The 23,933-nt window shown below is 39.1% G+C and overlaps 1 protein-coding gene across 1 annotated transcript; it reads right to left on the bottom strand.

Moving 5' to 3' along the window:
- Nucleotides 1-3,937: 3,937 nt before the first annotated feature.
- Nucleotides 3,938-23,933, bottom strand: angel1 (angel homolog 1). Its single transcript, XM_082143484.1, has 11 exons — nt 23,790-23,933; nt 19,640-19,818; nt 17,608-18,061; nt 15,340-15,557; nt 12,310-12,379; nt 11,264-11,694; nt 10,057-10,183; nt 8,007-8,132; nt 7,732-7,762; nt 5,938-6,101; nt 3,938-4,361 (listed from the first exon to the last, which is right to left on the bottom strand). Exons 1-11 carry the CDS (start codon nt 23,851-23,853, stop codon nt 4,195-4,197), a joined length of 2,031 nt encoding a protein of 676 aa, XP_081999610.1. The 5' UTR covers nt 23,854-23,933; the 3' UTR covers nt 3,938-4,194.

The raw sequence follows: 23,933 nt of genomic DNA, 5'->3' as shown, positions 1-23,933 counted from the left end.
AAGTTTCTGAAACTTCTTAAGGGTGTGCGCTCGCCTGCCTTGAAGGAGGCTGCCAGCTGCTGTATAGAGAGCGTGTGCTCTTATAGTTGTAGAGTCGATAACTGTGCCCAGAAAGATCACACTCTGGATGGGGTTCAGTTTGCTCTTGGATAAGTTGATTTTGAGACCCAGGCATTCCAAATGGCTGAGAATCAAAGCTCTGTGTGTCAAAAGTTCGGTTCTCGACTGTGCCAGGACCAGCCAGTTGTCAAAATAATTTAGCACATGCACTGCTTGATGCCTCAGAGGAGAAAGTTTGAGCTGCTGTGAGAACAGCGTTAGTTTGCAGCGGTGCATGGTTTACAGCGGGCCCCTTGACTGCAGCTATAGCTCTGTTTGAATGGTTATTTAACATGACTAGTTGGCCATGCCTCGTCCAATTGCACTCCTGCTGGGTTTAGATGGGGGGCGGGATCATCGCTGAGCCCGACCAACCTGGACGCTGCCAAAGAGAGTGAGTCACGCGGGGGCGGGGGTGGGGCCGGCGTGAGCTCGTTCACTTTGGTGAAAAGATTGTGAGAACAGCCATCATGAGAGAGAGCAGTTTCAGCGTGGTTTGATTCCAGGCATGAAAACCGCACTGTTGAGTCTGAATCACGGAGAAGGTACTGCGTGATGAACAGAACGGAAGGGAGCGGTAGCTCTCGTGTCATAAATAGAGATAGCCGTGTGAACATCTGACCGCGCGCTTCTTCTGTCGTGGCTCAATGAGGGAAGGAAGCGGGGAAGCGCATGAGAGGGAACATTTTCAGAGAAAACGCACTTCTGTGTGATGTGCAGAACGGAGGGCGGGGTAGCTCTCTTGTGTTGTAAAGAGAGATAGCCGCGCAAACATTTACCCGCGCACTTCTTCCGTCGAGGCTCGACGAGGGAAGAAACGGGGAAGCGCAAGAGGCGGTTTGCCGTCCAAAAGAGTGCTAGCCGCGAGCGCAGGGTGTAAATAAGCCGATCCGCCGAGGGAGACGAGACCCGCCGCTCGAAGGGAGGGGTGCAGGTCTGCCTGAGTGAACAGGACCGGCAAGTGAGTCTGAGATGGAGAGAACGAGGCACGCGGGGATGTGGGCGGCGTGTGCTCGCTCACCTCCATTCTTTCGGGCTGTCGTTGCCTGTGGCACTTCTTTTTCCTCCGGTAAAAGTAAGAGCAGGAGAAGCGGCGTCGCCATCTTAGCAGAGAGCTAGCCGCGTACGCAGTCACAGAACAGGCCTACTCTCGCAGAAAAAGCAGCCTCCGGCAGAGAGTGCAGCTTCAGCATGTTCCCAGGCATGTGACGCACTTCGTTTGCCCGTCGGCCTCGTGCAGATGGCATCCGCACGTGGCGCATGTAGAGCGAGGCATTTGTAACAACACTCGCTTGCTCTTTTAGACTTTGTGAACGCAGCTGCGAACACACAGTTGCAATAATGCAATGAAAAGGATATGCGTCGATCGCCGGATGGCCACAGGAGAACGGCGACAGGAGAAAAACGTAGTCTGCTGTAAAACGGCTCGCTCAGGCTGTAAAAGGCTTGTTTCTACGGCGAAGGCTTGCAGAGGAGTCAGAGATGTAAATTGTGTCGCTGAAGGAGATAAATCTTAGCCTGACGTTGTCATACTCAGATTCTAGTCAGAATGTGAGTCTGATCTGCTCCTTTGGGCTGTGATTATGGGGCGTGTTTCAACCGAACCAGGAAAGAAAATGCCTCTGCACTCAGTTGGATAGACCTACAACCAATCAGAGCAACGGAGTAAGTGACGTATATTTTTCATTCATGTTTCCGATCGACAAATGCCTTGATCGCGGTTGATATCTTCTATAACATGGCGGATGGCGGAATCTACACAGGATGTTTTATAAACAAAGTTCGGGAGGAGCACATTCAAATAATCAATCCAATCAACTTGCCATCAAACAATTACCATGTCTACCCTATCAGCATGAGAGGAAGCTTAAATTCACTTTGTCAACTCACCTAACATTCCTTGACAGTTTTCAGCATCCCTCCACTCACTCTTGGCTTGTTCTTCCACAGCCAGGAATACGGGAGGGAGTACTTTGGGTTCGGGCCGAATACCGAGCCCGAAGCCTCTCCTCGGACAGCACGCCAAATATGCACTTATTCTATCTGACTTATTTGTAAGTGTGAACTCGTGAAATCTCAATTCTCCAGCGGCAGTCATCTTTGTTGTAAACGAAATCCAGGCTAGATAAATCTGCTATAATGGCGAATTTGGGCTCTAATATAGACTTAGCCACACCCAATTTGGCAGTCTCTGAGGCGCCACGCCATTGGATGTGCAGTTGCTGCAGCACAACCAATGAGTGAGCCAGTGTGTGTGTGTGTGTGTGTGTGTGTGTGTGTGTGTGTGTGTGTGTGTGTGTATGTGTGTGTGGGGATCGTGCAAGGCTAAACCAGCGAAATGAAAGTCTCAAAATCCAAATTAATCAAATAGAATCGACGCAGAAACTTTTCAATGAATGCACGCATGTCACCTGATCCACAAATGCACATCTTACTTGTTGCATCCACAAATTCTGACCAACATTAATGCAAAATCCAGGTTTTATATTTATGCTTTTTATATAAATGCTGCAAATTCATGTAACACATGGATTATGCTCACACAAGTTGTAAAGTATTAGTTTAAATGTAGTAAATTGTGAATTTGTCAAATAGATGAGTAGTTGTGCACACATTAATAATCAGCACCAGACCTATTCATTTGTAGTTGTTTGTGTGTGGTTTGTGAAATACTTAAAAACCGCGAAGAGTCTCAAAATCCAAATGAATTAAATGAGATTGACTCAGAAAAGACGTCAATGAATGAACGCGTGTCGCCTGATCCACAAATGCACACCTTCTGTTGTTGTATGCGCAAATCATTTAACACTAACACAAAAGAAAACATTTGTATTAACAAAAAATAATCTATTTGTACAAAATACTGCACATTCATTTAATTCTGAATTTTGCACACGCAAGTTGAAAGGCATTTGTTTGTGGATAGTAAAACATACATTGAGTTTATCATTTATCAAGTGTATGCATAATTGTGCAGGCATGTGTTAATCATTTTGAGACTAAATTCGTCCCATACAAAAGTTTATTTTTCTTCACAAAAAGAGTCATACTTTTAGGGTGTAGTATAATTAGCCGAATTGAGACGCAGCATTTATCTTCGTCACGTCGGGAGCGGATCAGGATTTATCTTCGTCACATCGGGAGTGGATCAGGAATGGTCGTCCGCTTACTCCCAGTTTTCAGATGTGATTCGTCTGCACTGAAGATGGAGTTTGTGTAAAACAGATCCGACTCAACACGCAAGCAGCACAACAAATGTGACGCCATACAAACCATGTTGATTCATGTTTTATTGTGGATAACTGCTGCTTATCCTTTTTACTTGCAAACTCTTTTCAGTTCGAGGTTCAGCTGCTGTTGGGCTTCAAGCTTCAGCATATCGCCAAGTAGTAGCATGACCTTTCATTTATTATGAATATGATGTAAGCACACAGACTAATGATGAAAGTATGCAGATTCCCAGGGGAATCCGTCCTGATGGCTTTAAAATAAAAATAAGCTTACCATAGAGATTTATACCATTTGGAAAATGGCTTTATGATGTACTTACTCATTTTTATCTTTGTAAATGAAACAACAAACATAGTGTTTAATTTCTGCACCTAATGCAATTGAAAAATTATAATTTCCAGACAGGTTTTCCAAACATTTCTGTTGCCCTGGCTAAAAAACCAATGATAGATCTTGACCAGCCTTACCTGTTGAGAAGCAAATGTTTGATGCCTGTGAAAAACTATAACAAATGCATCACAAAGGTGATAAATTGCTGTTTTACAAACCCTGCTAATAATGTGTGCGTCTTCAAACTGGCACAGTACTTACACTAAAAGCAAAAACATCAGCAGCACATGCAGTTATTTATTCAGGTCTGTTCAAAATAGAAATTCAAAACCAAAACAAAAGAAATACAAAAAGTGTTTCATAAATGCAAGTGCATTTTGATTAAACTATTGGAGGCGTAAATGGTGCATCTTCAAATGCCATGCTGGAGAATATTCACACGTTATTCACAAGAACAAAATATTCATCTGACCAAAAATATATATTTTTTTCCATTCACAATCCAATTATAAGGCAATTAAAGACAAACGATCCTTACACTAGACGACTATTAGAGTCGGGCAGTGAGCGGAGCTGGAGCTTGACCAGCAGACTGAGGTGATCGGAGGGGAAGGTTTGGTTGGGAAGACCCTTCAGAGACCAGAGATCATCCTCCGACAGCAGAGACAGACGACCCAACATCTGCAGACCACCAGCGCTCTCTGTGCGGACAACACACACACACACACACACACACACACACACACTGACGTCATCAGTCATGTGACAGTCAACAAACAGAGCCTGAAGCTCCAAACAATAATCCCATCAAATGACAGTCAAAAAATATATACAACTTTTAGACAAAATATTAAAAAAAGAAGTTTGCATGTGTTTTTGGTTGAGTATCATATTTAATACATCAGGCTTTTATGGCTCATATAGTCTGATAAAGTGAGAATATAAAGGAAAAACAGATCCGTTTTATTCACAGGCCCAAACTGAACAAAAATATGCAATTTGTGGCAGATGCTGATATTAATATGAACAAAAAGATGAAATGCTGATGCTTGTGATCAATGAGATCTTTATAACGGTATAGCAGATACTTACATAAAATGCATTTAAATATCAATATCTGCCAATAATGTCTTATTTAGCTGATATTTAAATGCTTAGTTTATGATCAAAGCTCTGTAGTTTTAAAACATATAATGCAATGCAATATAATGATGATTGAGAAATGAACAAATAAACCTTCCTCAAAAGCCTGATGATCATATTTGATACTCATGATTTTTCTATAAATGATGAATGATAATCAAGTAAAGCAAAGCTGCTTCAGTTTCAGGACTGGAGGAGATTGTGTGCGACAGGTTTATCAGATCATGTTGAGCATTAAAAGACCTTATAAATATGATACAGTAGCACTAACACAAATTGTTGAAAATTAAAAAGACAATTAAATGCTAATTCAACAGATAAAATTAAAATGACAATGTTTGATTTGGGACGGATCAAAGTCAGTGCGGTTACAGATATTTGATGGCTTTAGGCCTTGTCCACACTAATACGCTTTCATTTGAAGACGCATCTTTCGCTCTCCGGTTTGTCCTCCCTCCACACGAGATGTATTTTTATTAATGAAAACGAAGCTTTTTGAAAACGCTCTCCAAAGTGGATAAACTTGAAAACGCTGTTTCGTGTTGTAGTGTGGACTGAGAAAACAGAGGTATTTGAAAACGATGACGTGAGTTTAGTCATGTGACACATATTGTACCAATAGATATTGATGTTTATAGCGGTATTGTGCCTGTTATGTGTGATTCACTTTCACACAGTTGCTAAAATATGTTACTTTGCTTCTCTTCATATCACAGTCCTGCAAAGATGACAGGATTCACTCGCATTTGCTGAACATGAGAGCAGTTTTAGCGTTTTACACCAAACATATAATGCTGAGTGAGTTTGCTGGACGCTTCAGTGAATGAGGAGATATTTAGCTAAATAAAATGATCCTGTCAGAAGAATTGCGCTATAACTTTATTATTCCTGTCAGTATCATCTCAGTGAGCTTTTGTGAGGGTTTACACATGCGCAGTGAAGGTGAATTTAGTGTTTTTCTACTTTTCAGTGTGGATGAGAAGCTTTTGGAAAACGCCTGAAAACGCTAGTGTGGACGGAGAGCGTTTTGAAACGAAAACGGCGTTTTCAAATGTATCCGGATTAATGTAGACGAAGCCTTAAACTGAGCTCATCTTCATGCTGGATGATAGTTGATGGAGCTCAGGTCATTACCTTCCTCTCCAGCAGATCCGCTCCTCCGGGTGGAGTAGAAGATGTAGTCGACCATGGCCGCCCCGTCCGAGTTCAGTGTGGAGACCGCAGGGGTCTGAGTGTCGGGACGCACCTCGCTGTAAGCTGACGCCAGGCTCAGCGTGTGATGTAAGGTGAGCCCGAACCTGCAAACACACAATCAGATTCATGTGAGGAACAGCAGATGCTTCTGATCTGGGGTCATAATAACTGTACATAACTGTGCGTAGGATCCTTACTAAAAGTGTATGTTCACACGAAAGCCAGAAATGGCTTACGGCAAAGAATATTCAGACTTATAAAACCGTGCGTCTGCCAGAACCTGCACAGAATTCCCTTTATAAATCCCAGTCAGCAGAAGATTGTGCGCTCATGATTCTCCTCCCCGAAATAACCATATATGGCGCTTACAATGCCTTGTTTTACTATGCATATCCTCATCTGCATATCATTTGCATATGCATATTCATCCACGTGATACCATGTTTAATTCTTGCTGTATTAAAACATTAAAACACAGAATGCCACAGGAAAAGTGTTCAAAAGCAGCGCATCCACTGCAAATATTTATATTTATTAGAATTTTGTAACTTCTCAGTAATGATTTCATGTAGGTTAAGTGCTTAACTCCATTAATGAGAATGGCATATTTAATCTGAATGTGTATATCAGATGTAAAACATAGTTTAAATCATTATTTTATTAATTTAAACTGTTATTGTGAACATGCACTGTATTTATGATTAGGACTGTATTTATGCCGTCAGTCCCTCAGCTCACCATCGGTGTCGCCAAACGTCTACAGAATGTTCGTACGCATGGGTCAGATTTTTCTTACAGGTCCGCATATTCTCCCGTCAAGTTTGCTTTTAGAAATCACAACTTGAGCGTGGGAAGTGGCATACGACTCTTTCAGGGCCTGTTTTGTGCGACGTAACGGTCATAAATGAGGCGCCTGGTGTTTCAAACGGCTGCTGAGTTTCTCTTCGTTTTCTCCATGGACCATAAGGACCAGCTGACCAATGAGCTTCCAGATGTGAAGCGCTAGAAATGCACAGCATTGAACTGAAATTATGGTACAAAATAAAACTATAGGTTAAATGTATATAGGATCTCGCAATAATCAATATATCGACTTATCGCACAATATATGTACACAACCTCAATAATTTTTGGTGACGCAATATATCGGCCATTATGTTTACATGACAATAAATGTCACCAACATTTTGCCAGTTGTGCTGTGATCTTGTCTGTTCTCCATGTCGGAGGCAAAAGTGGGGATCGGTCAGTTCCTTCATACACTTCGACAGGTGAAAAAAAAGTGTAATTTGAGGCGTTATAGTGTTTTACTACAGACAGTTTGTAAAAAATAAGTCCAAATGCACTCGATTTCAAAGCCACAATCCACTGTTCTGGTGCAAATATAAATGGCACAGCGCAAAATGGTGCATATTAAAATAGGTTTAGCGGCAGATATGACCTGTTGAGGCATCTGCGCCTTTGTTCATACAGACATCTGACTGCTAAGTAGGGTTTGTGTGAACCCTTACTTTACAGAGAAAAGAAGGGCAGGGAAATATCTGTAAATGGAAAATCTCCATAAGTGCCTTTTGTGCATGATACCTAATTTACGATGATCACTAAAATATGCGATAGGAAAAAAAAGGCAATTTAAATAAGTGTCTCAAGGAAGAAGCCGATTCTCTGATTAATACTTTTCTCCTCAGGATTATGGCTTGGGAAAGACTTGTTAAACCTGAACAGCTGACTCACCTTCTACTGAACATTTCCATGTCTTCTGGGTCTGGAAATAAACACAAGAAATACCATCATTGCAAACACTTCAGACACATGCAGAAGTCGTCCACAGTCCACAGTTACGCTCATTAAAATCCACTCTAGAGACTTAGTAACTACTAGTTAATTAGTTTGTAATCAACTCTGTACATTTGTTGCACCATTTGTTCTTAAATCAATTGAATAGTGCATAAATTGTATCTGAACTAGGCTTAGCGTTGACTCGAGCGCAGCCGGTGTGAATCGATCACCTGGTGTTTTGTCGGTGACTCCTGGTATGAGCTCCAGATCCGCGGGCCGCACACACGCCGCCGGACAGTAACGCAGCTGAAGCATCGAGTCATGGCTGTACTGGCGATTATACACTGGGAAAATACCTTTATGCACAGAATTAAACACATGCATGATGGGAATCAAAACTAACTGATAATTTTGGTTCCTTAACGGTTATATACATTATACACTGAACAAAAAACAATGCTATGTTATTATCTTAAAGGATAAGTTCACTTCAGTATTAATATTTCCTGATAATTCAAGCGTGACGTAGGCGGAAGAACAGACCTAGTGTTTACAAAGCGAACGTGCAAAGACTAAGACAAACGGCAGTTACAAAAAAATAAAAAAACAAGGTAAAACAACGATGTCAGACGATTTTGAAGTTGGAGGAGAAAATAACACGGAGTTTTTCGCCCTTCCCTACATTTATAAACCTGAACACGTGTGACCTTTCAAACTTGATTACGTAATGCGTGGCGCATCACAGCTAGTGCAAGACCAGCATTAGTGGTTAAAAGTATATAAATGTTTAGTTTTGTTATAAAATGTCTGCTGGTTTGTCTAGATAAGACTCTTATTCCTCGGCTGGATCGTGTCGAGACTTTGAAGCTGCACTGAAACTCACATTTGGACCTTCAACCCGTTGGACTCCATTGAAGACACTATATGGAGGAACATCCTGGAATGTTTCTCAAAAACCTTAATTTCTTTTCCACTGAAGAAAGAAAGACATGAACATCTTGGATGACGTGGAGGAGAGTAAATTATCAGGAAATTTTTATTCTGAAGTGAACTACTCCTTTAATATTGCTCCAGTAATTTTGACTCGGAGAAGAATTTCTTTTTTCTGAAAATGCTGGTTAATGTTTTTGCATTGGACGAAAACTTACCAGCTTTGCTCACACAGAGTATAACAACTACCCAAAAACATTTTTTAAAAAGTTTTGAACTTTTAGGGTATTTTTCCACCACATTTTTACACTTGCTGGGTCAAAAACAAACAGCCAACCAAAAATTGCTAATAAATCTCTCTTTACGCTTTGTAATAGCCAAATATTGCATACAATCTTTTTTCTCAACTTGTTTGCATTCAATTAGCGCAGGTTTTGTATGTTTTTTTTTACTGACTGATCGTAGGCCTCATTGATCTGAGCTCATGCCCCTCAGTGTATGAAGGAAAAACTTTTACACAAGCTTATTGACCTAAAAAAGGCATGAGCTCAGATCAATCACTTCCAAAAAGACATACCAAACCTGTGCCAACTGAAAGAAAACAAGTTGGCAAAAAGATTGAATCCAATATTTGGTAATAGTATAGCATGATTAGAGATTTACAAGCAATTTAAAAGGTCGCCCATTTTTGGGCCGGAACACTAATTTAGCCCTTATGGGCATTTTCGTCTTTTTCAGTTTTGTTTAATGTCAACTGCAAACTGCATAAATTTTGGCACAGGTGTGTATTTTTATTGGAATTTTACTATTTCATCCCCATTTCCTTTAATAAATCTATTTTGCACTAGAAACACAAAATAGTTCCACTCAGGACCTTAAGCACAAAACTGTCCCCATTGAAACCCATTAAAACTAAAAAAAAATATCCCAGGGACATTTAACTATAAAATTATGCAATCTTTGTTAATAGGCTTTCATTCTGTTGGCAAGGCTTCAAAATGTAAATTAAAAAAAACAAAACAAGATGGTGCCATTTCCTCAGGTTTGGCCTATAAAGCAAATACTCGCTTTATTCCTGTTTTCTGCTTCTGCATATTAGAGAGCCAATTGGATAAATTATGCAGCGATAATTGAGTGGGTGTGATAAATGAGACCAAACTTAAGTCTGTGCTCCCAGGCTTCACATTTTTATGACAGTTTTTTTTACATTTTTGTCCACTATGGACCTATGTGTAACTTTTTTTAATTGATGCACAAGGGTTAGGTATAAAGCTAACAATAATAGACAGCATTTTCAATTTCAAGCAAGGACAGAAAGATTGTCCTGAAACGATGAGATCTGGCACTGACCTGAAGCTGCGGTCTGGGATTCAGACTTGTACTGACAGCGGTCACTGATGCCGAGGCTGCTGGGCCACAAGGGGGCGAAAAGCCTCGCCTGATGGACTTTATATGACAAATCCGTCTGTCCTGAAACCTGCAAAAGCAAACAATACATTCAGTGTTTTCTACAAACTGCACCAGTGATCAGAATCACTGTATGCATCACGCATACAAGAAGTACACAACAGGAAATTTTTATAGGAATATACACAATAGGAATATTTTTGAGCCCATGGAGCTTCCCGATGGACACAAGATTGATGTCTTTGCCCACGTAGAATCCCCTGTCATCTGTAAAGCGGAAAAGATGATGAGGTCATGTGCGCTCGCGCTGCCGTTTGCTTGAACTGAGGCACTACAGTGATAGAGCAGAAAAAGATTGCGACAGCTCGAGACGTGTTATGTTGGTTTTTAATCCCAGTATCCACTTTAGCTAGTGTTCTTTTTTATGCTGTACTTTGCTGGGGGGGCAGTATATCTGCTGAGGACAAAAATAGAATAAATAAGCTGATAAAGAGAGCTGGATCAGTTATTGGTCTTAACCCAGATGTATTGGAGGTTATTGTGGAGAAGAGGATAAGTTCAAAATTAAAAATTGTCCTGCTTTTTGAAGGCCATCCACTATACAATTTGTTTAAGGGACTCAGAAGCTCTTTCAGTAAGCGATTGGTTATGCCTCGGTGCTCTAGTGAGCGCATGAGAAGGTCTTTTGTTCCCGCAGCGATCAGATACTTCAACGAACATTGTTAATTACTAAATATTATCCTTGTTTTTTTTATAGTGTTTGTATTTTTATACTTTTGAACTGTGATATTGAATTTTCTCTCTTAATCAGGTTTTATTAGTCTTCTAATGCAGAATTATTTATTGTTTGTTAGTTGTGTATTGTGATGGCTGTATGGTTGGTGGCAAACCAGTTTCCCTACCGGGATTAATAAAGTTGTTCAATTCAATTCAATTCATTTTAAAAAATATCGGTTGAATAATCGGTTGTCGGCACGTACGGTCAAACCTAAATATCGGTATCGGTAAAATCCACTATCGGTCGACCTCTACTGATCACCCTGTTGGGTTTATTCTGAGATAACACCCGGCTGGATGTTCATTATCCCTTACTTAAATCTGGGTCCTGTAGTGAAACCTCTGCTGTCCCACGAGTAAACGGGTCACTCACCATCCAGGTTGGTAACCCGTGGTAGTAGAGCTGTCCGCTGCTGATGAACCTCCACAGAGGGCTGTTGGGTAAAGCGTTAAAGTCCCCACATAAGACAACCTCACAGCGCCGTCCTTCACTCCAGCATTTCTTGATCATGATGTCGATCTCCGCGAACACGATGGCCAGCTGCGCGAGCTTCACGTCTCCTCTCCTGGGGTTGAACAGCAGGTGTGTGTTGGCCACACACACGGGGCTGAACGCTTTGGCCTGCGCTGACAGTGGCTGGAGGAGGAGCACGATGCCCACGTTGTCCCGATCCAGCAGCTCACAGTCCGGTCGCCGAAACTCCAGCAGCTTGACGGAGAGCAGGGTAAAGCGCTCGCTGTGATAACACACCGCACAGCCGTCCGTTTTGGTTCCTGTGCGTCGTTTGTAGATGCAGGTGTAACCTTGATGAAAAAAAAAAAAACTTAATTGAATGGGTGATTAAGAGAAAAATGTAATTGTTGCAATTGGAAAATTTGCACAAGTTGTAAATAACAAAGAGGCTCTTCATTCAAATACAAAATTAAGACTGACGGACACCTTTCATACGCATTTGGAAGCCATGGAGTGACATTTATTATCAGGGTTGTAATAAAGGACACTTAATAACGAATGATACGGTACAAATGTTTAAAAAACATTTAAATCCTTCATGTTGGTGATCAAAGATGAGTTTTAAGGGATAAAATAATTGACTTTGACAAATTTAATCTGCGTGATTGTTTGCATCGTTGTAAAATGTAACTATATTGTCAAACAGCTCTAACCTGATAAATGTGACTATAAGGCATGAAGATATTAAGATTAAGATATAACACTAAAAAGCACAATACAAATACATTTAACTTGACTTTATCTACACATTGGGTCATTTATTTCATTATGCATTATTTATTTTAATTTTTTTGCAGGCTTGTTCCTCAATAAGGGAAGATTATTCTCAGTGTTATGTTATCAGCGGCAGGTTCATTTCATGTTCCCAGAATAACTCTGGCAGCAGTTTATGTTCGGCACCTCACCCATTTCAGTCAGGACAGGATACATCTGCTTATGAAAGTGATCTTCTTGAACTTCTTGAAGACAAATAATCTGTACAGAAGAGGAAATATTGATATTAGTGCAACAGTTGGGTCTACTACAAACTACAAACACACAAAAAATGTACTAACTAACTAAATAAATAAATAAATAAATACAAACATGGCGGATCTGTGAGCCCGACGGTTAAAACTCCATTCATTTTCTACATAGAGATAACTTAAACCTTTAAAGACAGACATATTCTGAGCTCTGTGGTTGTTGTTGATGGTATATGCTTTTGTTAAAGCAATCTGTTCGAATTATTTCAACTTCCCTTTCGAGGGAACTCATGCTGCGTCGATGACGCTTTCGTCCCTGCGTGATTGCGTCTGAAGCACTTGTGTCAACTAGTCCAATGGCGAGAGTGAGCATCACGGGCGGGTGACGTCATGACCAGGAAAGGATAAAAGCACATCCGGTCAGACCGGCGTTCGCTTCGATTAAGCCGAAGCAAGTCGATCACAGGAATGCAGGGAGTATGGCAAAGTAGACGCAGCGTCTCGTTCCCTTCTCAGGGTACTAGGGTTACAGTCGTAACCTGAGACGTTATTTTACCTACATTAACCATGATGCTGTGCAGAAAATTCCACCAATCAGAGTAGCGGCAAGCAAATTTGTCCAAGAGCTCATTAGCTCCGCCCACTCCCATGAAGCACCACTAATGATATAATCGAGTCCGTTTCCCTACACTCTCAGAAATAGTTTCATATTCATTTTTAATTCATTTGTCATTCGCCATGCTTCATGGGATTGCAGTTCTCTCACTCATTAAAGCCATCAAGTTCACAGTCTTGTCTTTTTGTTCAATTTTCAATTTTACTTTTCGGGGTGTCTATTTACACTAAGTGTAACTAGCCTCTGCAAACAAGGCGGATTATTTACACTAACTCCGCCCACTGACGTCTGATTGGGCCAGACAAAATTAGGGAAGACGCTGTATTGTCAGCAGTAGCAATAGTGTAGGAGTCAGGCGTGTAGCAGAAAGCTTTGACACAAATTGAGTTCGAATCCACCTTTTGCCGAACTCTCTCTACTCCCTTTTCCCATCACAGATCAGATCAGAGGAAAAATATAAAAAAAGTGGAAATAAAGTGTCTAACGTGTGTTTAATAATAAAGTGTTTAGGGTTAGGGGTAGCTATAGGGAGGAATCCATTTAATAATTTTAATAAATATAACAATTTACTCTGTATGTTATTATTTTATGCGGTTTAATGTACAACAACACAGTGTTGCAAATAGTATCTGCCACTATTTATAAGTACAAATAGCATCTAACTACTATTTATACTAATTGCAAAGAAAATACTGCTATTTTTACATAGTGTAAATAGAATCTATTGCAATTTAAACTACTTTTTTTGCTTCAAATCAAAGGTTGTGCTGTTGTGATTCTCCCCATAGCTGGTTGGTTCTGTTCATGGCTCATAATGCTTTAACTTTTTAATATCCTCATGGGAAAAATGAATGGAAAAAATACTCCAGGAACCAGCGGTGCTGAAGAAGTGGACGGCGCTGATGCACTCTATTAGAATCAATGTCCGTCATGTTTCTCTGTTTTGGGTTGCCTGTGGTCTTACGCAGGCGTGGAGTTTGCGGGGGGGCAGGGGGAGCATTGCCCCCCCTGGTGAAACGGGTAATTGCATTTTAAAAAATAAAATAAAAAATTTGCATTGTTTAAAAAAAAGATATATTATAAATATTTTAAATAACACAAAACAACTAAATGGTGGTAGGTAATACATCTGATTTCATATAGGCCTACTGCTTTAGTAAAAAAAAAAAAATATTTAAAAAAATCGGGGCTCTGGGTCATGTGACTTCACATCGAAAGCGACATTCGACGCATATGCAGGATGCAAAAAACGAAAATTACTGTTGCACTAGTCTGGACAATGTCGAGGTCTGTAAGTTTTATTTCTCTGCCAAATAACTGCTTTAGCTGGAGAAACTCAACACACTGCTTTCAATATGCTGTTCAATATGTTTCAAAAGTGGAGAGTATTGTGTTCATTTTTCCCTCTCAAAATGTTTTAAATGTTTCATGAAGTACAACAAAATGCGAAATATAACTTGTTTTTTAATCACTCTCATTGCCACAATGTGTTTTGAAAATAGGAAAGAAAAACCTTAAAAATCTTTTCGTTTTGGTTGAAGATAATATTTTAACAGTGCAAAAGTGGTCCACATTTCATTGATCCTAATTGTGTCCGAACGAAGATGCGATGCGAAGTCAAGTTGCGAAGTTCTACCTGTTTACAAATATGATTGTATTGTTGTACTGTTTTCTCTTGGGTTAAAAATAAATATGTGTTTATTTAGCATGTTTGTTTTGTCCATACAGTAGGCCTATGTGCTAGTGCTGAGTTCCCCAATTGATAGGCCATGCAGGTCCCTATGGAAGCTTGTTTCCGCCACAAAATAAAACATTTTAAAAGATAATTGCGACTTTTTATCTCACAATTGCGGCATCTCGCAATTCTGACTTTATTTCTCAGAGATATAAAGTCAGAATTGCGTGAAATAAAGTCGCTTTGCGTGTTATAAAGTCGGACTTTTTTTCTCGCAATTGCGACTTTATATCACGCAATTCTGACTTTATAACACGCAATTGCGACTTTATTTCACGCAATTCTGACTTTATATCTCTGAGAAATAAAGTCAGAATTGCGAGATGTCGCAATTGTGAGATAAAAAGTCCAATTCTAAGGGAAAAAAAGACGGACTTTTTTTTTTTTACCTCAGAATAGTTTATATCTCACAATTCTGACTTTAAAACACGCAATTGCGACTTTATATCACGCAATTCTGACTTTATATCTCCCAATTTGCGACTTTATAGGGGTCGCAATTATTATTATTTATTTATTATTCAGTTGCGGAAACAAGCTTCTATAGTTCCCAGCTGCTACAATGAATTTTTTTTTTGCCCCCCCTGGCTCGAATGTCAAACTCCGCCTATGGTCTTACGTCAGGTTGCCAGATCTGCAACTCCTTCAGGATGGTCCGGAGCCGGGCGTCCCACGCTAACACTTCCTCCGGGCAGTGTGTGTACAGACCGGGATTCGCTTCCAGCAGATCCTGAGCCAGGATATTGTACGACATGATGCTGAAGTCAAACGCATCAGCCGCGTCCACAAAGGCGCCGGTCCGGGATTCACTAAAGTCCTCCCACACTCGCCACGTCACTTGGAAAGAGGACAAAGGACACTGTGATTACAATGTACAGTCATTTAAATGGAAGATTGAGTCGTCTACATAATCATTTAACAGATGATATCTATGTGTAACTTTACCAGTCAGATGTTCGGACACATCTACTCGGCTCTTTATTATTATTTCTAGTGATGCTCTGATTGATCGGCCGCCGATCATGATCGGCCGATATTAGCAAAAAATTGCTTGATCGGCAACCCCCAAAAGCACCGATCAAAAAAGCCGATCACGTGACGTAAATAACTCGCGCAACTTTTCCGTATGCGCGGCAACACAACAGCAGAGCAGAGCTTGCTTAACAGTGGCAAAATGAGTTCTCCTATGACGGCAATTCAATGGCAATTATAAACGAGCGCACAACTGATGCTGGCGCGCGCGGTAAATGACATTCGCGAGAGGATGACAGATCTACGCGCGAGGAAACGGGAACTCGCGAGCTCATTCAAACCCTGCGCGGGGCGCATGACATCTCTGCCCTCGCGCGCGCGCATCATCATTCCCCACACTCTCGCGCTTGATCTCCTCTCGCCTGCTGATTTTGCTCGCTCGAACACTTTTATTTTTGGCAGTCGAGGGGCGGGACTTACTGTTTTAATAACCTCAAATGTCATTGTCATTATTTTATTTTAATGGAAATGATGTAGTTTGTTCCTCAACTACATCCATTGTAGTCTGCCTGACCCCTCTTTGTTTTGAAAAATTATACTGTGCCTTATTTGGAAAAGGTGGCCTACAGTATGTTATCTTGTTTTCTAACTACAATTAAATAAATATTGGTGGTTCTTCAAGATTTTCTTGACTCTAGCATATTTCCATTCTGTGATCGGCAGTGATCGGCAATCGGCAGATCATGATTTTGGTGATCGGTAATCGGTGATCGGCCCCAAAAATGCTGATCGGAGCATCACTAATTATTTCCATATTTCATATCAATTTTGTGCTGCTTCATATTTTTGTGAAAACTGATACATTTTATTTTGCAGGAATGTTTGATGAATAGAAAGTTCAAAAGAACAGCATTTATTTGAGATAGAATTTAAACGTAAACATTGACTAACAGATTTCACCATACTTTTACCCATTTGATTAATCATGCACATTAATTCAATTGTTTATTGCTTTTCTGAAATTGTTCTGTATTGCTTTTCTGAAATGTTTAAATATGCAAATGATGCATTATCTAATTAAATACGCACCAATTTGTATACATTTCCAGAACAGAAATCTGAACATTGGATAAAGCCAAGTTCACAATTCTTGTTTTATTTTGTTAGTATATTAGAGTTCATTTTTGATTTCTCATAAATAAGAAAATACTTTCAACAGACAGAAACATAAAATTTCCCCATGTTTTTAGGAATAAAATGTTCTATAAACCAGGGGAATGTTATATGAACAAACCTTCATAATATAGATATGAATAAAACTGTAAAGTTTGGTGTGTGTAAAGCTGTTTAAGTGGAGATTTCTGACTTGCAATTGAAATCTACAGATGCAAATAGATAAAGTGCAAAAAAATAAACACTTAATTGTGTGTTTTGGATGTTTTCTTTCCACTAGTCTGAAAAAAGACAAGTTATGGGAGCAAAATCTCAAACCTGACCAGCACATGAAAAAACAATGGTTTTGTCTTTGTTTTTTTAAGGACTGTTCAATGATTAATCGCATCCCAAAAAAAAGTTTGTTTACATAATATATGTGTGTGTACTGTGTATAATTATTTTGTATATATAAATACATACACACACACACATGCATGTATATATTTAAGAAAAATATGTTATTTATATATAATATTTCTTAAATATATACATGCATGTTTGTGTATTTATATATACAAAATAATTATACACAGTACACACACATATATTATGTAAACACAAACTTTTTTTTTTGGAAGCGATTCATCATTGCACAGTCCTAGTTTTTACATATTTCAGTAATCGAAGCAGACACCTTTACAATCATTCAGTCAGTGCGTCTAAACTTCTGTCTGGAAGAGTGTATATTTTTGAATCCCACCTTCAATACTGTCACTGTCTTGAAAGGCAGGATAGTAGCTGACGTCAGGAAACTGCACGTAAGGGCAATAACACATCTGAGACAGTCCGAGACCGGTGGGGAAGTGCCAGCCGAAGGGCTCCGCTGCGGTCTGAACCTGAGAGTCTGCGAGCAGAGCTGCCAGGTCAAACACTGGGCTGCCGGTGTGGAGAAGAGCCTCGTTTCCAGAGTCAGAATCAAAGCCCAGGTAGATGTCAGACAGGGAGGAATCCTTTATACGGTCATCATCACATCCCGCATGTGCATCAGTCTGAGCGCAGCTGTGTTCGTCCATGGTGTCAGAGTGAAAGTCAGTTCTGGCAAACGCAGACTCATTCATCACAGGGTCACGATCATGTGTTTCTTCCTCCAGCACCAAAGCCGCTTTCTCATTGTCTGTGTTTCCATCGTTCACAGAAGTTTCCATGCAGGCGATCTGCAGGGTTTTAAAAATCTGATTTTAAGAGCTGCATAAAATTATTATCACATGGGTGGGGGGTAGAGCATAATTATGACTGTGAAAACTACAATATACAGTTCAAATACAGATTTTGACAAAAATCAACAAGTAAACCTCACATTTCATCCTTTAAACCATAAGTCAAAATGATAAATTATTATATTTCTATTCTGTGGATTATATTTAAATTGCATGATTATGCATGAAATATTATATATTTAAAATGCATGATTATGCATGATTTCATATGCATATATATTTGTTTAGATTTTCAGAATGCACATTTGCTTCTTTTTTGAGTCAAAATTATAAGTGATTATATTTATATTCTGATGATTATATTTAAAATGCATGATTATGCATGATATATTATATGCATCAGCATTCACATTTGCTTTTTTTTGATCCACCGTTTAAGATTTAACATTTATGTATTTGGCAGACGCTTGTATCCAAAGCGACTTGTATTGCATTTCAAGCTACACATTTACATTCTTATCAGTTCTTGCTTTCCCTAGGAATCGAACCCATGACCTTGGCGTTGCAAGCGCCAGCGCTCTACTGTTTGAGCTACAGAAAACTGCAATTCAAGAGGTCTTAAATTTGAATACAGAAAGGAATCGCGATTTGGCTTAATAATAAGATTGATTTTTTAACTTCAAAAGGTGATGATTTCAAGCAGGTGCAGCTGATGATGGAACCGCAGAAATATAGCGGTTACCCTGGTAAACCCTGTATACAGCGCTGCACTACGCGAATTACAACAGCTAATTTCTCCAAAAGGCCACAATTTTGCATGCAAAATATAAACACTATAAGGTAAACAATAATTAATCAATAATAGATTAATAAGTGATCGTCTGGCATAAGCGTGCAGTTTGCACTGATTGTGAACTGCTTTGAAACCACGAGCTTGTAGAACGAGCAACAGCGCAGCATTTTACTCTGAAACATGCAGCGCTTATTATTACATCATCACCTTTTGAAGTTTAATAATCAATCATATTAAGCCATTCCATGAGTTCTTGAACCATTTAAGATATTTAAAATCCCCCTGTGGTGTAAATCCAGCTTTTAATGTAGTTTATGTGTCTATGTGGTGTTATTAATATGCTTTAAGACAAATCATGTGTAAATTCATAAGTCGACAGCATTGCTGAGTATTTCCTCCTTAAAACTGCAGTGAACCAAAGACAGTCTCAAACACACGCTTTGAAATCGCTGGTGTTTCTGATGTTACAAACTACCTTGTAACCAATCAGATCAACGTGTGATCGTCAACCAGTGGATCTCTGAGCTGAGTGAGTGAGTGGAGGCGGGGCTCATTTGCATATTCATAGAACCACGCATACTAAATGAGGCAAGGGTCTCGAGTTACATTCACGATAAGCCATGAAGAAAAAACATTTAAATATGTAATTTTGGTGATCAAAGATGAATTTTAAGGGATAAAACTATTGACTACAGGGGGACTTTAAGGCATTTTATGGCCTTAAATTTGATAAAACTGAATTGAAGAGTTTAAGGACCACAAGGACCCTGTCCATCTGTTACCTCCAGTGTTCCCTGAGGACTCTCTGTCTCCGTGTTGTCCGGATCGGGGCCGGTGTCGGTGTCTCCAGCGCTGTGCCACTGCAGTGACAGGCCCGTCTGCTGCGGTCCAGAAACAGCGCCGCCACCATCCCAGACCTCTTTCCCATTAACATACACAAACGGTGCCTTGCGCCACAATTCTGTCGAGAGAAAATATAAAAGTGACACACAGATCTATTTGGAAATGTATTTCACGTAGTGTCATTTCCATGACTAGGTCACTCACTTTGAAGAGACTCTTAGTGTCATTTATTTCTTAAATTTACATCAGGTTCTGTTTTTTTTTGTGCAGTACTAAGGTGCAATCTGGAGTTTCTTGGAAAAGGATAGTGTATGAATATGGTAATATTTCAGAGCCAAGGGCAGACTGGGGCTAGTTGTCACATGGGGAACTTGTCATGATGTAACGAAAAGATTTTGAATCAAAAATTCAATTGCACAAATTTTCTTATTTTCTCTAGGTTAGTTTCAAACACTTAGATTTTTAAATAGTCATAAATCAGGTTATGAATTCTTCCAGAACTCCACTATTATGACTTTTTGTGTTATACTCGGCCTGTCTGTGTTTGTTCCATCCAGACAGACTGACAGTCTGTGTGCTGGAGGTGAGGATTTTACCGTGACTCTTTCTGCATGTTACACTGTTACACCAATAGGTGGCAACAAAGTGACTATCTTTATGAGTCAATGAATCATTTATTCAACCAATTTGGTTAATTTAGGAACTGTTGCTGCGTCCCAATTCACATCATATCCATCCTAAATAGTATTCAAAATCAGAAATCAGCAGATTTTGTGGTGAAAAACTACATTACCCATGATGCTGTGCAGAAAATTACACCAATTAGAGTGTCACAGTGATCAAATTGTGCCAAAAGAGTTCTTTAGGTCCGCCCACTCCCATGAAGCACTGCAGATGATGTAATCAAGTCAAAATATATTGTTTCTTTCTATAGATATAATCAACAAATATAAATGAATGGTTTTATATTTTCTCTTTTGATTTTAATTAGTTTGTCATTCACAATGCTTCATGGGATTGTAGTTCTTTCCCTCATTAAAGTTCACAGTCTTGTATCTCTGTCTTTTTGTCTAATTTTCATATACTTTTTTTTTTGTTGCTTCAATTCAAAGTGTGTGATGCTGTGATTCCCCTTATAGCCGACTGGTTTGGTTCATTATTTATAACGCTTCAACAAAGATTTTGTTTATATCCTCACAGGAAAAATGAATAGGGAAAATACTTCCGGAACCAACGCCACAGAGAAAATGGCCGGCACTAATGCAGGAGGAACCGGTTCAGAACTACAAACACGAATTAAGTGTTAAAAAACTACAAACATGGCGGATATGTGAGCCCAACGGGTAAAGTTAGCATGAAATTGAAGTTATGCTAGTCTTTTCTCCTCTATTGTGCCGTATATCGAGCGGAACGCTTCTGGAACAAGAACAAATGTGGGCGGGGCTTGATTTTGTCCATAGGGAATTGATTGGATGGTTGTGGGTTGCTATTAGTGGATCTCATGTGAGTGACAGGTTGCCCCGCCCTCGTCATCAGAGAAGAGAATAGACTTCACTCTTCTCATCACTCTGATTAAAAGATTACGAGGCACATAAATCAAATAAAAAAAGAATTATTATAATAAATACTGCAATGTTCCATAAAAAAACAAAACAATTGTCCATTTTTATTTCATGGTGACTTTCTTAGGGCCCTTAAAGAGCCATTCCACCGAATGGGTGACATTTGCTTGTTGTAACTCTTCAAAATTAAACTTTCTTTTTTATATTTTTTCAACACTGAATCTAACACTACACATATTTAACTATTCAAAATGTGTATTGGTCAATCTCAGGCAACTTTATTTATTTATTTACAAGGTTTCTAAGCAGAAGATGGATGCATGTTTTCTCAGTCCTGTTACTGAAACTCATGTGCCATTTAAAAAGCATGTTTAGAAGCATGTCAAATAATTCCATTGCTTTCCCCACAAGAAAGTGTTTATTTTAAAGACATTGTTGGTTATATGTTCACATAATTGATATTTGTGGCAAAAAAATAAATATATATTAAGGCAAGGTGTATTTTAATAAAAAACACAAAGCCATTTTTTTTATTTTAAAGAAGTCCGAAGCCTCAAATGTATCATTTTTTTAATTATTTAATTTATTAAACAATTGAATAAATGATGGACCAAACAAAACTGATAAAAAAAAGGTTTAACTTTATTTTTTTTTGAAAAAAATAATAAATAATTGTAACAGGAATGAACACTTGGTAACAGGAATGAGTGTCCATATGTGTGTGCATGAGAGAGAGTGTACATGACTGTGTGTGCATAAGAGTTCTGTGTTGAAGTGATGTACTATGTGCTAGTAGTGTTTCACAGCAAAGGAGGTGGAAAGAGAAAGAAGGAGAGAGAGGAGAGGAGAAGAGAGAGGGAGGGAGAAAGAGGGAAGTTAAGACAAAAGGGGGGGGGGGGGGGGGGGGGGGGGTTGCAGGTGTGTTTCGCTCCTTCCACTGCAATATGCCATAGGTGGGTGTTTCTGGCACCTGCAGAGTAAGGGCCTTCTCCATCTTCTACAAAATATAAGAAAGACAAAGACAAAACGTTTAAGTCACTTCGTGGAGGACTGGCTCCCTGGAAGTATGGCATTCACATCGTAAAACTAACACTAATGTCTGCAATTTAAGTAATTGCAACCTTACAACTAATAATTCAGGTGAATAGAATTATATCAACTAATATTTACAGTATTAAATCAACAAAACAGAGGACTCTACTCACTCCTGTTACTTTAACTCACTCCTGTTATTTTTCATATGAGTAACAGGACTGAAAGTAACAGGATTGAGTTTTTAAGGAAAAAGTTATCAAATACATGACATATGGCCACATAGCATACATGCTAAAAGCATGAGGACACTGAGCAAATTCTAGTGACTTACCAAAAGTTTATACTTTTAAAATAAACAAATAACATCTAAGAAATAATTTAGGTAACAGTACAATTTCATAAAATATACAGAAATTAAAATGAGAGGACTTACTTTTGGTCTTCCTATTGCCTTCAGAAGATCCAGATGATGCAACTTCCTGTTGAAAATGTGTCTTGTGGAATATTCCAAGTTTTTCAGAGGGGGTCATGTGTTAGGGTAACAGGACTGAGTGAAAACACGGGGACACGACTATAATGTGTCTTTTATCTAAAATATTATCTAAAATATAATTTTTTTCTCATGATAACAAAACAAAACATTTAAAGCATAGATTGGATATAAAGTCACACAACAATGAAAAAAAAAAGATTTCTGAAGGATTTTAATCATATTTCAAGATAAAGTTTAGAGATAGAGACTGGGGGCATGCAACAAATGCTATTTTTTCAGTGTTCTAGTTAGTTTTTATTAATGTTTTTAACTGTTATTTGCAGGTAACTTAATGTGCAGGATAATAAATTCTAGAATAAATTATGTATTTTTATACATAAAATGTCCTTGGGACAGAAATGTCACCCTTTCGGTGGAATGGCTCTAAAATGTTTTTTGTTTACTTTCAATAATGTAGTTAAATTGTATAAGTTTAATGATTTCAATTAATTAGACATACTTGATTTATTACTAACATATAGGCTAATTTAACCATAAAATTAGTCCATGAAAAAAAAAAAAAAAACATTCAAAAGTAAAACCAAACCTTAGAGATATTTACTTGATTAAAAAGTGTGACAGCCAGCCCCGGACTATTCCCAAATCAAAATACCATGGTATTCCCATCTAATATCATCACTGAACCAGATCGGTTATGTTAGAAATGATTTGATTGGGTGGTTTGACAGCATTGACAGATGGATGATTGATCGATCGATTGATTGACAGCGTGCACATAAATGAAGGCCTGCAGAACCCAACTATATGTCAGCATGTGCTGACCGCTTATTCTGTCGCCACACTTTATATCCATTATTCAACCCAAACCTCGACATGTTGCGCGTCTCACGGACGCGGTTGTGGTTCGTTTAGCCTCGGGCGGGCGCACGTGCTCGTGCTCGTCCTCGTTCTGCAACATCAACAAACGGCAAACGCAACGAAACACAGAGAACTTCTTACCTGAGAGTCTTCCGATGAACATCGAGAGCGGATAGAGCACATAAAACATCACACTCGCTATCATGATTCACTGGAGCACGGGGACAAACTTTATTCATAACGCTGCTGAACGTAAACAGCATGACGACCAACGTCAGCGGGATG

The sequence above is a fragment of the Leuciscus leuciscus genome, assembly GCF_965113295.1.
Source record: "Leuciscus leuciscus genome assembly, chromosome: 17".
Classification (NCBI taxonomy): domain Eukaryota; kingdom Metazoa; phylum Chordata; class Actinopteri; order Cypriniformes; family Leuciscidae; genus Leuciscus; species Leuciscus leuciscus.
This window is presented reverse-complemented; position numbering and strand designations above follow the sequence as displayed.